Genomic DNA, 12,528 nt, shown 5'->3' on the forward strand with positions numbered 1-12,528 from the left:
AATTCAATTTAATTAACGGAATATTCTGGTAGTGAATTATTGAATTACACTTAGACCCTAGACAGCTAAGTGTCTTGAAGCGCATATTAAAATAGAGGAAGTTGGCAGAAGGGTAAATCAACGCTAAGATGATGGACCGTTTTTGGAGGAATCAATCAGCATCCATGTATTACTGCGTCCATCTTTACCCAACTGGGTTATTTGGATGTTTTCATCCGTAGTCAAGGAAGCGACTCAATTTAGGATCCACCTCGTATATTCGTAATTTTCAGAGTATAAAAACTCCAAAACAGGATCGCAGAGATTGTCTATCTGCAAAAACGCATGTTCGGAAATTTAGAATCTGCTCGAAATTTTCCTTGGTCTTATTCTTGATGTTCTTCCCTCTTGTCTGCTAAACTGAATTCGCTCATTGAGATTGACTTCTTCCAGACCCTGCCGCCGGAGCAGCTGCTAATGTATACCGCAAATTTTGTTTCAGCGTTCCAATTATTGCCTCAAGTTCGTGCACTAGTTCTGGTACTTTTCCTGGCTCCGAAACCTCGCCCGCAGGAACCACTAAATTGTGCAGATCTCGTGCAATCATTTCAATTTGCTCGTTTAGTTGGTTCCTGAGAGTATCAAAAGGCCTTTTTAAAGATGAGAGATACGACGACTGTACTGAATCCGCGTAATTTCTGTATAGTTGTGTTTTTGTCAGATGACTGCGCATGATGTCCTTGCGTCTCTGATGGCTTCCCGCTCCTAGCATAGAAACATTCTTGGTCAGTCCATGGTTTTGATATAGCTCGCGTCGAGCGTGATATAAAATTACCTGATTCTCGGCTGCAATTATTGTACGCCTCAAGCATGAGGTCTGCAATCAATGAACTGTTGTTAAAGCCATTGAGGGTATGATCTTTGGTAGATCTGAAAATGGTTTAGCCAGTTAATTTCGCAAGGAAATATTTTGTACTGCGCTTACTCTGTCTCTTGATGTGCTTGTGCAAGGGCGTTTTCAAAAATATAGGTAATGTATCCCTTTCTGTGGTTTAAAACAGAAAACAAATTTTCAATTGCCTGGGGAGCAACCTGGGAATATTCTGGAGTTTATTTAAAGTCAGCAAAACAGAACACATCCCAGCAAGAAGTGTAAATAATGCGGGGCTTGATCAGAGAGAATCTTGCCTTGAAGTGTGTCAGAGACAATCTGAAAAGATGTCGAGATGTCACTGCGCAGTGTATCCATCTGAAACATCAACCAATCTTCGAGAGTCTTCCATCTTGGGTCTAACGCAGGCCGTGCTTTCTCCATCAGTTCATTGTTCCAGCAACGAGGTCCCTCATCTTTGATCTTATGGTTGCCGTTCTTCCGGCAGAATGCGGCATAACTTGCCCAATGAAGCTTGAGGACATTATTCTCAGCATGCAAACAAGTAACTGGTTTCCGATTTAACATACCGTTTCCCATATCTGGCTGACTGCAAGAAACTCTTTCTTTAGTTCGATTTGATGAGAAGGGCCTAATCAAATATTAGAGACACTAAATACTAGATAACAACGGTTGAAATGAGCTCACGAAGCTGATTCATTACTTGAGTCTCAAATTGAGAGCGCAATCCACTCTGCACGAGAGCCAGATGTCCCCGGCCCAAGATAAAACTCTATCACCGTTAACTGTCTTGTGCTGCAAAATCTTGCAATCAAGCAGCAAATAATGCAGACATACCTCGCGTAGTCTTTGTTCTACCTGTTCCAATGCGCTTCGGAGCTCATGGGCTCCTGCGGGGCTCACTGAATCACGACCTGTCAAAGTCCACTGATGAATGGAATCTAGCAGAGCAGGTACTTGCTTTTCGATAAAGACCAAAGCGGAGTCCATCCTTCCCTCTGCTGGAACGGATCGACAATATGAACGAAGCTCCCGAACTCCGCTGAGGCTTCTGTATTCCTCTGCCAATCTGTGCGGAGGATTTCCATAAAGCTCATTACCAACACAAAATACCTCAACATCCTTGGATTGATTCTTTTGATTGTTGCATATTGCCTTTGTCAGGTCTCTCTTTGTTGAGTCATTTCGTTGGTTCATAAGAAGAGCTCGTCGCCTGGCCATGAAAGTTAGAATCCTTCAAGGTACCTTAGTTTTGAATTGAATGATGAATGACACGCACTCGTAGTGAAGTTTTTGTATACTATCCCTGTGAAATGGTCAGTCGGCTGTTGAATATTGAGTTAACTTACTTGCTTACTCCAAGGAATCTAGAATAGCACGATCTGCTATTCTGTGGCTCTGTGATTCTTGCAATTGGCGCTCTACGCGCCTAAACTTGCTCTCCAGCTTGTTGACTTTTGCGTTCATATCCTTTATGCGTATGGCATGAGGACCAGTGCCGCGAGCAGACTCTTCCGGTGAGATTTCCTATTAAGAAAGGTCAAAAAGTCTCCAATTCTGTCAACAATGGGTAAAGAATTACATCAGCCCTTGTGCAAACCACTCGTATACGTTTGCTTCCTCCAATCTTCTTTATCGTATCAAAAATCGATTGGTTCGAAACACATCGAAGAATTCCAGTCACAATGAACACCTCATCGCAGCTTCTAGCAAGATACCGTTCCGTGGCTCGCACCCTGGCATGATTCATATCGCGCAATCCTATCAACAGTGAGTCAAATTATTTTAGAGGAACACACAGAGAGTATTACCTGGTAGGTCCGCGAGCACTAGACCGGTCTTCAGCACAGGAAGCTCAAGGAATACTCTGCAGATCCATTAGAATTTTCTTTTTTGCTGGAATGGGTACCACAAACCTAATCAACTTGATAAAAGGCCACAGGGCAGGCACATCACTGTCCTCTGGGCTATCAGTCAAACTGTCCAGTTTATCCTTACAGCTCTCCATGTCATCTGCGAAGGCAGTATATTGTAGCGAGCTCAAACCCCCGGGCCGGAACGACAGTCGATTCAAGGCCAAAGCTTTCAATTCTTGCAGAATCTCAATTTCGATTTCTGCTCCTGGGCGCGAGAGGAATTCAATTGTCAAATCTGACCGGTCACTGAAAATTGCCTCAAGGGTTTCATGCGACCTTTTGCCCATTGCTTCGTACTCCGCCCAGTCTTCGCCGCCGATAAGACTCCGCTCAGTCGGAATTGAAGCTCGTCGAATGCTTCGCAGAAGCTCTTCGAGGAGACTATTGACTTCGTTCTCATCCATAAATTCGGCTTCTATTGTATAGGCGCGTGGATGCTTTTCATCCACATATCGATACTCCATAGGGACGGAAGTACATGCGCCCCCTGCACCACTCTATATAAATGTGTCAGAAATATGCGGCCACCCTAAGACATAGAAAGGAATGATTACCGAGCGTGCGAGACCTCTCTGATTGAGTATAGAGTTGATGACGGAGCTTTTGCCTATTGGATGATCAGAAATGTCCCCATTGAGATATGAAAGGGAGAGAGTACAAACCGGCTCCAGTTTCACCAATGAATCCAACGATGCGTGTTTCTTGGTCCTTGTACTCACTGAGCTGTTTGGCCTCAAGGTGAATTTTATGCAACTTAGTGCCTGGGTCTTGCGACAATTGACACGCGGAAATCACGCGCGAAAGTTCCTGGACCTGTACTTTGACGGCATTAAAGTTCCTCTGGAAATTTTGATCGTCGATAGGGTCCGGAAAAAAGAGATCATCTTCAATTCTATTCGAACTATACATATCTTCGTCCACAGGTGAGATAATCGAAAAGTCCGTATCCCGTGACATGCTACGACTTGGCAGGACGCTAAGTCGCGGGTTTGGGGCTCTGGGAGCCGTACTGGGCTCCGCGGAGGGGCCTGTGCCTCTGGAGAGACCAGAACCCGAGGAGGTTATATCACTATTAGGTGGTTCACCAAAGAGGGAAGTGGGTTGAGCTTGATAGTCATGGTGAGAAGGGCCTAGTGATGACGATCTTGTCTGGTCTAGATAAGTGGTTTCGACATCGGGACTTCTGCTCGGTTGAGGCGTGAAGAATCTCGTGTCGTTACCGGCTGGCCCTTCAAAGACACTGCCTGATGTAGTCTGACTAGAGGAACCTGGTGTGGCCGGTCTAATTGGAACATTTGTGAACATTCCGACATTGGGCCTGCTGCTCAGCGGAGGCGGAGGCGTGACATATCTAGTTTCGCTCGTTTGTGGCGTGCCAAAGATGTTCGAAGACGTAGTTTGGCTATGTTGGCCAGGAGAATGCGATGATGAAGCTTGGGGAGTGAAGCTGGAACCAAAGATGCTGCTGCTTGGGTCGGGCGAAGGAGTGAAGAATCTCGTGCCGGCACCGGATGATCCACCAAAAATACTACCTGATACTGGCTGCCTAGTATTTTTGGAGGAACCTGGTGTGGAGGATCTGGCTCTGGTTGGGACAGTTGTGTGTAACTTCACGTTGGGTCGAGACCCTAAGCAGACGCTGTTCAGGCTTGGTGGGGGGGGCTAGAGATTCCGATTCCGCTCGTTTGTGGTCTATCAAAAAGACCAGTGACTGGGCTTTCAGTGGCGTTCTCGAAAAGACCGGATGAAGTCGATCTTCCTGGAATAGTAGAGGACGTTCGGACATTGGCGCTGGTCCTAAAGAGACTGCTGCTTTGGGAAGATGAAGGGGCGAAGATTCCCCCGTCTGTAGTATGCGGTGCATCAAATACACTGGTAGAAGCAGCTTGGCTCCTGGTAGTATTGGAGAATACTCCTGGTGGCGGTGACCGAGCTGAAACCGATGTGGATGTTTGGACGTTGGAGCTAGACCCGAGGGTATAGTTGCTCAGGGGTTGCGAGGTGGTAAAAAAGGTTGAGCTGCCGGGAGGTGGTTCTGACAAGATGCTACCGGGCGTCTGACTATGATTGTTAAAAGAAGCCGGCGAGGATGATCTAGATTGAACAAATGAAGGTGTTCGGGCATCAGGTCTGGACTCGAAGAGGCTGCTGCCTTGGGAAGGTGAGGGGGGTGAAGTTTCTTTCGGGCGAAGGGCCCGGAGAGAAAGTGAAATTGAAATCAGACGATGGGACTCTCATCTTGCATGATCTTCGATCTGATCTGGTTTCTGCGATAATAGTTTTCCAGCGGAACTTAAAAATGGACGGCCCGGCCCGGCTTATAAGACACACAGGCTCTGAAGTGGGACTCGGGGGCGCAGCATTCCTTATGATGGCTGGCTGTTTCACTCATTCCTAGATGCAGGCTACTATCTGCAAGTCGATGTCTAGTCTGCCTTGCCATGTACACTAATTCAAGCTAGCGTCAAAGCCGCTGTTTTATCGGCGCTTATGCATACCATACCCCGGGTGTAGCGAATAAAGAACGACTCCGATACCCATACCAGATGTGTGATCCTAAAATGCGAGTATGTTACAAATTACCCGAAATTATCTTCTAATGATGGGATCCTGTACGTAGAAGACCATGTTATCTTTGTTATGGCCCCCACGTAGCTCGACTCGATGGTGCGCTAGCGTGCTTCATGATCCCTGCCCTAGTACCATATGCCTGCTTTAGTACCCAATCAAATATATCATATAGTGGATATTTGGTGCTAAGTCTGCACGGTATTTTTGCCGCGCAGAACCCCTCACGAACAGGTAGTTCGCTAATATCGAATGGTTTTTGATATCATTTAGCGCCGAAAAATATCAGCCAAGCGTGCTGCACAGAGGCTTTGTATCCCAGGGCTGATTTTAGAAGATGCCCGTTGAAGTATTAGTCTGACGTAGATTTTAAGCAGAAGCAAAAAGAAAAAAGAAAGATCGGTTACAGATGTTAATGCTTTCACTTTCAGGATCTTCTTACTGCATAAATAGACGTTCTATGTTTGAGATGAAAGCGGTAGGGCTGATAACCTGTTTTTCCTACAAGCCGGGTAACAACTCCTAAAGATACAAGAAAATATTAATAATAGTATCACAGAAGTTGTGGACAGAATATCCGCTAATCTTCACACTATCAAAGTATTATACAGAAATTGGCGAAACTGACGATGATTACAGGTCTTTGCTGGCGGAACTTTACTCTCACTCCATGACGGTAATTGATTTTAGGCATCAATCACCCACCAAAAACGCCCCTGGGAGGAGAGCCATCGACCATGTCGTATAGCTGCCTCATTTCATTACCATCCCCCATATTCACCCAAAGAAATCACAGTGTCTGTGTCCAATATTTCATCTATCCAGGAAAGGTGTCTAACGAATCCATGATCGGAAATGCTTCAAGAACCTTTATAAATCGTAATACATCATCATTTTCGGTGTTCCCCACTGGTGTATCCTTGAGTGTTTGAAGAGATTCCTCGTCAATGATAAGACATACTTGATATTTGTTAAAGTTGTTATGTTTTTCTTGGCCATTGACCCAAGCCTTAAATGAGTGCGAACTATCCTAAGAGAAGCAGGCATCAATGTATTTGATAGTGTGAGGGAAAGCAGTATAAGATTCAGTAGTGTAGGTAGTACGATCAATAACATATCCCCGTCTGGAAAGTCGTAAAGTCTATTCTCAAGTCTGTTCACACTGTGAATTGAATGGAGTGTATGCGGCATCAGGATTGTTTGAGTTGAGGTATGTGAGGGAAGAAGAGACAAACATACGAAGGAATTTTGGAGCCCCCCGACGTCGGGGCTGGAAAGCTGTCTTAAACGAACCGAGTTAGCCAGCACAGTCCGGTCCTACCAGGCAATTCAATGGTTTCTCTGGAACCTTGGATGAATCTACAATTGCCCCTTGGGATACTATCTAATAAATTCTATAGAACTAGCTCTAACGAAGCGAGATTGGTAGAATACATGGTAGTTCTACCTATCCCTCCAATCCCGTACAGTACATACCCCAACGGTATGGGGTACTTTGCACCAAGGTACATAGAATATAGTTCATGCAAGTCCCTAATTGGGTAGAGCGGAAGAATAGAAATGCCGGAGATGTGGGACTGTCACGTTACTTTTGAATCACACCCCACTCAGTTCACTTTATAGTCAACGGTCCTAAAACACATTTCCCTCTTGTCAATAACTCAGAATTGTACCAACAACAATCTACCTGACCAAATTATTGTTTTCTTTGTTGTGCACCGCTTCGCTTTATCATGGCAGGCACCAATGAGAATGACCTCGATATATCGCAGGTATGTTCGCCTAGGTTGATCTTCAATCCGGAATGTCTTTTTCTGGATAATAGCAATCGTAGTCCCACCAGCCCCATCAAGACAATACTGACAACCGATGAATTTACAGGCACTAGCGGAACTTGCAAAGTACATTATTCTAAAATAACCACCTAGACAATAATTCCGTCTGACAGCATATAGAGGAGAAATGACGGCGTCCGCGCTAGAGCAGCACCTTAGCGCTATCGAGAGTAAAGTCGATGAACTTCTTGCGGGAATTCCGGACGGGGAACAAGACCAAGGCCAAGACACAAAAGGCCAGGAGCCCGGAGAAAAAGAAAACAGAGGCGACAGCACCAATTCAACACAGAGCCGTTAGTTGAACAGCACATCCATATGGAATTGACCGTCGGATCCCTTTTCAACAACGCCTTTCTCAGTGATGATTCCATCGATCAAATTCGCAGGCGTGATATCAAAAGCAGGGTTCCAGACGTTAATCCCCGGTGCGGCGGTGCAGACAGTCTCCAGGTCCAGGGCCGCACTACCACTGGCAACATCCTGCTGACGAGGTCCCTTGATACTGGTAACTTCGTTAGACGGGCGTTGTTCGATGACAATGTCCTCGCCGGACTTTGTTGCCAAGTCGATAGTTGTGAGTGGAGCTGCGACGAGGAATTTCACGCCGTGGTGTTTTGCTAGAACTGCGAGGCCATAGGTACCGATCTTGTTGGCGGTGTCTCCATTCGCGGCGACTCGGTCTGCGCCCACAACAATGGCATTCACACCTACACTGGAATCTGCGAGTAGGGCTGCGGCCATGGAATCCGTAATTAGGGTAGCGGGGATTTTGTCATGCACGAGCTCAAACGCCGTCAGACGGGAACCTTGGTTGTACGGCCTTGTCTCTGTGCAGTACGCGTGTCGTAGAACGTTTTGGGATGACAGTGACCGGATAACGCCTAGAGCTGTACCGTATCCTGAGGTGGCAAGAGAGCTAGTACTTTTGGTAAGTCCCCCATCGTAGTAGAAGAGTAATCAGCATGCATGGGTTACTTACCCAGTGTTGCAGTGTGTCAAAACGGCCACGTTCGGGGTGTTTGGCTTCGCAGCATGCTTCATAATCCACTCAGCACCGTTGTGGCCGATCTGCTGGTTGTCTTGTAGATCTTTGCCCAGCATCTCTTCAGCAGCACCGATGAATGCCTTTGTAACATCCTGTCCAGTGCTACCAGGCCGAGCTGCAGATTCCGCCGTAATGACCTCCAGTTTGCGAGCCGCATCGCTCAGGTTAACAGCAGTGGGCCGACTCGTCAGCAAGTAGGCCAACTTCTTGTTGATATAATCCTGAGCATCGGCCGGCGCAGTAGGGATCTTTCCCGCGGCGTCAAGAGCGAACAATTCCGAGCAGAGCGCAAGCATTGCGACAATTGCAATGGCCGGGGCACCGCGCACCTTCATCGATTTGATTGCTTCCCAGCCATCCTCGCTATTCTGGATAGGAATGTATTTTTCAACGAATGGCAGTTGCAATTGATCCAGGATCTCCAGGTGGCCCTGGTTGTATCTGATGGCCTGCAACATGATGGTAAGCCTGTGAATGTGGTCTGTGATTCACTGGAAAAGTGTTCTGTTCCCAAGGCGTTTCTTATTGCCGTTTTTCCGAAGAAGATAGTATATTTCTGTATATCTTGATATCTCCCTGTCGTCGTGAGATGGAAAAAAGATCATCTCCACGTGGTGGGGGGCATCGAAGGCTTACCTAACCGACTTTGCCCCTCACCTGAACAATTCTGCCGCAACGATATCTTTTGGGAGATTACATATACGAGATAGAAGTCGGGCTGCAGGGTCTCAGAAAATTTGCATTTCTACTTTTATATTAGAGGCGAAGGGTCAAAAATCGTAAACGAGACCAAACTAGGAGCGTCTCAGAGTCATTCGATTCGTAAGAGTTATGGTCCGGTACTCCGCATTCATCATTTCAATCGATGAACTCAGGACACTCATGAATTGAGCCTCCAAGGACGTGAGAAAAAGCCTGTCCACCCCAGTCGTATTCATTGTGCTATGCTCCGAACAAAAACGCCAAAATCAAAGAGGATCATAGGTGACATGTTTTGTAGTCGAGTTTGGAGAACTGGTTCCAACTCAAGCCATGTCGGTGGTATCGTGAGAAAAAGCTTTAGTCCGGCAAAAGAAGAGGAATCGAAAACTGAATCGAGTACCGAGTGTTGGTGTCGGTGCCTGCGACCTAGGTAGGAGGATATAGTGCACACAAGGGCCGCAGAAACGCGAGGGCATTCGATGGCTGTTCAGTTCGCGGAGATGTAGAGCACTGAATTGGATTAAAAGTTAGCTCGGCCATACATAAAGACGCATGCAATGAGAGGAGGAATCAAACGAACCATTGTTTCCCCGCACAAAGGCATCGCCGTAATTGCGACGAAGCTTGCCATTCACGAACTCCTCGGTCTTTTCGAGAGCGATGTTCATGTAACCGTCAACGGACTGCAGTTCGCCTAGAAAGGGGTTAGAATAAGAGCATTCATCAACAGCGGGAAAGTTGTGTTACCCTTGTAGACGACGCCGGAGTTTAGCTTCACAATGACTGGGGCTCCGATGATCTCACTCAAGAAGGCGGATGGGTCCTTTCCCTCTGAAGAAGAGCCGTTCTCCATGATGTCGTGTGAGAGTGCCGAGCTTGCTTTAGCTGTTAAATATTGGAAGGTTGAGTTTGCGCGATGCAATGAAGGAGAAATTGGCTTGAGGGGAGATCGGAGATTGAATGCGGATTGAAGGGTGTCGGCATTGGTGGTTTCAACGTCACGTGGATGCGGAGAGAAAGAGCGCGGTTGCTGCCTGAGGCCCATTTTGTCGAGTTCCAAATGACTACCCTCCCATCCTTTGTCAATGAACTGAGCTCTTGTTTCTCCATGCAGGAGCCGTAACAAACGGTGTCTCGCATGACACTTTCTGGCAGAAATGAAAAGTTTTTTTAAGAAACCTGAATGGGCTTCCCAGACTACAGACACAAACTCGGACTTCTACCGCCGCTCTGGTCAGACGTACTCGGACATTATTGCGGCCAACCGGAGGACCAGAAGCTCGTCAGATACGCCTGGCCCTGGTGAAGCTACCACCGAGGAAGTCAGACCTTCACAGAGGCGTCGAATTTCCGAAGAGCCTGAAGAAGAAGAGAGTGTGGAGGAACCGGTTCAGATCCCCGCGCATTCCGAGGCCAGAGAACAAGAGACACCCTCTTCGCCTCAACACCAACCCACTCAATCCGATGATCCAGGTGTCAAAGAGAATGAATCGCCAAGAATAACACAAAAGGCGCATTCAGATGAAAACCGAAATTCACCCGTGGTTGGTCGAACAGTTCAGAGTGCCCCGGATCATCCGATTGATCTTGATCACCAAGAGGCCAAAGAAAAGCCAACCCCAAATCCAAAGTCACAGCGCAGTCCCGACACAGACCAAGGCCGCCAGTCTTCGGCGCTGCCGACAACTCCAGTCCCAGCCTCAGCTGAGGATCCCATCGTGCAAATTCTTATTACCTCTGAGATTCCAAATTCGAAGTCATTGATGGTGCATCGCAGAATGTCCCAGGGGCTGAAAGACGTGCGCTTGGAATGGTGTAGGCGCCAAGCTATTTCTACCGAGCTCCAATCCTCTGTTTACTTCACATGGCGAGGCCGGCGTCTTTTCGACGTTACAACATGCAAGAGTCTCGGAGTGAAACCCAATAAGAACACTACTAGTTCTACTAGTGGACTTTTGGGCATTGGGGACGACCCTGTCTCAAAGGAGGAAGAACAAGAAAAACTCCAAATCCATGTGGTAGCAACTACCGATAACACCGATCTACTTCGCCGACCTGGACCTGTCACAACGTCTGGTTCTGGCGCGGGAATCATAAACCCCAACACATCAAACACTGAAGACGCCTCGCCCAATCCAGAGGACCAGCAAAATCAACTGCTGAAGCTGATATTACGAAGTGCCGACCTCGACGATCTTAAGATCAAAGCCAGGCCAAAGACACTCGTGTCCAAATTGATCTCGGCATTTCGCGATAAACACGGAATTGCCATGGACCAAGATCTATTGATTCATTTTGACGGAGACCGATTGGATCCCGACACCCAGCTCCAGGAACATGATATTGACGACCTAGATATGTTGGAGATTCAGGTCAAGCCGCGAGACTAGGCACCATGACTTATGGTGAATTCCTCGGGGGTCATCAAATAAGCCTTCTACTCTTAGAAGCTGGAACTGCTTTGTGCCCTAAGTCGGATAATGACGAGATACCCAACCACGACTTCAGCAATATATCCCCGCCATAGTATGACTCCGAGACAGGTCAAATGCAATAATATGAAAATCTACATGAGTTTTTCTGCGATGCTCATTAGCTAAGCGTTGGAATCTACGACTTACGGAATATAATCCTTACAATTAAAACGCGAATACTACTAGTATACTACGCCCAATGTTCTTTCACACATCGTACTCATTCCATTCTTATACTTAAACCTTTAGGTTCCCATTTAGGGTATTCAGTGGCAGCGGGGTACTATTCTTATCGATAAGAAATCAAGATCACATGACACTATAGTCCGTGGGGCGTGAACTTCTTTTTTTCCGCCCATCAAACCCAACATCAAATTAAAACAGCCAATCCAGATCCAATCAATCACAGTCATGAAAGTCATCACAGCCAACTTCGTGACCTGCGCCGTCAAGGAGTGCAAGACCACCGCCACCTCCTTCCCTCTACACTTCCACGACGCCGAACTCGAGCTCCAAGAAGTCGACTTCCAGCCCGAATTTATCCGCAACGTCATTCCTCGCATTGATTGGGAGGGTCTGCGAACTACTGCGAACGAGGTACGAAACCTTGGGGGAAGTGCATTGCATTGCGTTGCATTGTGCGCGTGCGCGTGGGTGTGGATGTGGGTAGTGCTGACTTATTGCTCGATGTAGTTGGGATTCCCCAGTCTCCCAGAAACCAAGCCAGAAGGCGACGAGCTCACCAACGAACAAACGCTAAAGGACCTGCATCGCCTTCTGCTAGAGACCCAGGTTATGGAGGGCAAGTTGGTTTGCGGAACGTGTGGGCATGCATATGCGATTAAGGAGGGTATTGCCAATTTCTTGCTCCCGAGTCACTTGGGTAAGTTCCGAATTGAATTCCGCTCTTGGGGGAGGTGAAACTTCCATTCCTGTATGCTGATGGTTTCACACAAGTCTGAACGTGATCCGATACAATTAGTCGTTTGAAACGATGCAAAAAAAAAAGAAACAGAAAAAGAAAAAGCGAAGGCATCGCCTTTGCTTTCCCCTCCTACTCAATCGATACCCCACTTGAATTCCTCGAAGAAACGCCAATTCGCTGCTCAGCCAGCAC

At 47.1% G+C, this 12,528-nt stretch overlaps 5 protein-coding genes across 5 annotated transcripts; 2 read left to right on the plus strand and 3 right to left on the minus strand.

The window, feature by feature from the left end:
- Positions 1 to 1,099: 1,099 nt before the first annotated feature.
- On the minus strand, positions 1,100 to 3,744 carry N7533_012475 (uncharacterized protein; the record flags this gene model as incomplete). Its single annotated transcript, XM_057109125.1, has 11 exons — positions 1,100 to 1,384; positions 1,441 to 1,502; positions 1,559 to 1,643; positions 1,709 to 2,084; positions 2,151 to 2,177; positions 2,229 to 2,398; positions 2,472 to 2,632; positions 2,683 to 2,738; positions 2,788 to 3,284; positions 3,342 to 3,394; positions 3,450 to 3,744. 11 exons carry the CDS (start codon positions 3,742 to 3,744, stop codon positions 1,100 to 1,102), a joined length of 2,067 nt encoding a protein of 688 aa, XP_056954226.1.
- A 3,740-nt stretch (positions 3,745 to 7,484) lies between these two features.
- Positions 7,485 to 8,693, minus strand: N7533_012476 (S-methyl-5-thioribose-1-phosphate isomerase; the record flags this gene model as incomplete). Its single annotated transcript, XM_057109126.1, has 2 exons — positions 7,485 to 8,106; positions 8,170 to 8,693. 2 exons carry the CDS (start codon positions 8,691 to 8,693, stop codon positions 7,485 to 7,487), a joined length of 1,146 nt encoding a protein of 381 aa, XP_056954227.1.
- Positions 8,694 to 9,424: 731 nt separating this feature from the next.
- N7533_012477 (U4/U6-U5 snRNP complex subunit LSM6) lies at positions 9,425 to 9,790 on the minus strand (the record flags this gene model as incomplete). The annotated part of the gene is made up of 3 exons (XM_057109127.1): positions 9,425 to 9,447; positions 9,518 to 9,631; positions 9,685 to 9,790. The coding sequence occupies 3 exons, from the start codon at positions 9,788 to 9,790 to the stop codon at positions 9,425 to 9,427; spliced, it is 243 nt and encodes an 80-aa protein (XP_056954228.1).
- A 304-nt stretch (positions 9,791 to 10,094) lies between these two features.
- On the plus strand, positions 10,095 to 11,327 carry N7533_012478 (small ubiquitin-related modifier domain-containing protein; the record flags this gene model as incomplete). Its single annotated transcript, XM_057109128.1, has 1 exon — positions 10,095 to 11,327. The coding sequence occupies one exon, from the start codon at positions 10,095 to 10,097 to the stop codon at positions 11,325 to 11,327; it is 1,233 nt and encodes a 410-aa protein (XP_056954229.1).
- A 495-nt stretch (positions 11,328 to 11,822) lies between these two features.
- N7533_012479 (RNA methylation protein TRM112) lies at positions 11,823 to 12,332 on the plus strand (the record flags this gene model as incomplete). Its single annotated transcript, XM_057109129.1, has 2 exons — positions 11,823 to 12,008; positions 12,105 to 12,332. The coding sequence occupies 2 exons, from the start codon at positions 11,823 to 11,825 to the stop codon at positions 12,330 to 12,332; spliced, it is 414 nt and encodes a 137-aa protein (XP_056954230.1).
- Between the last annotated feature and the right edge of the window lie 196 nt (positions 12,333 to 12,528).

Source organism: Penicillium manginii (assembly GCF_028828005.1).
Source record: "Penicillium manginii strain IBT 31320 chromosome Unknown utg000009l:1.0-3297300.0:1.0-3298630.0, whole genome shotgun sequence".
NCBI lineage: Eukaryota > Fungi > Ascomycota > Eurotiomycetes > Eurotiales > Aspergillaceae > Penicillium > Penicillium manginii.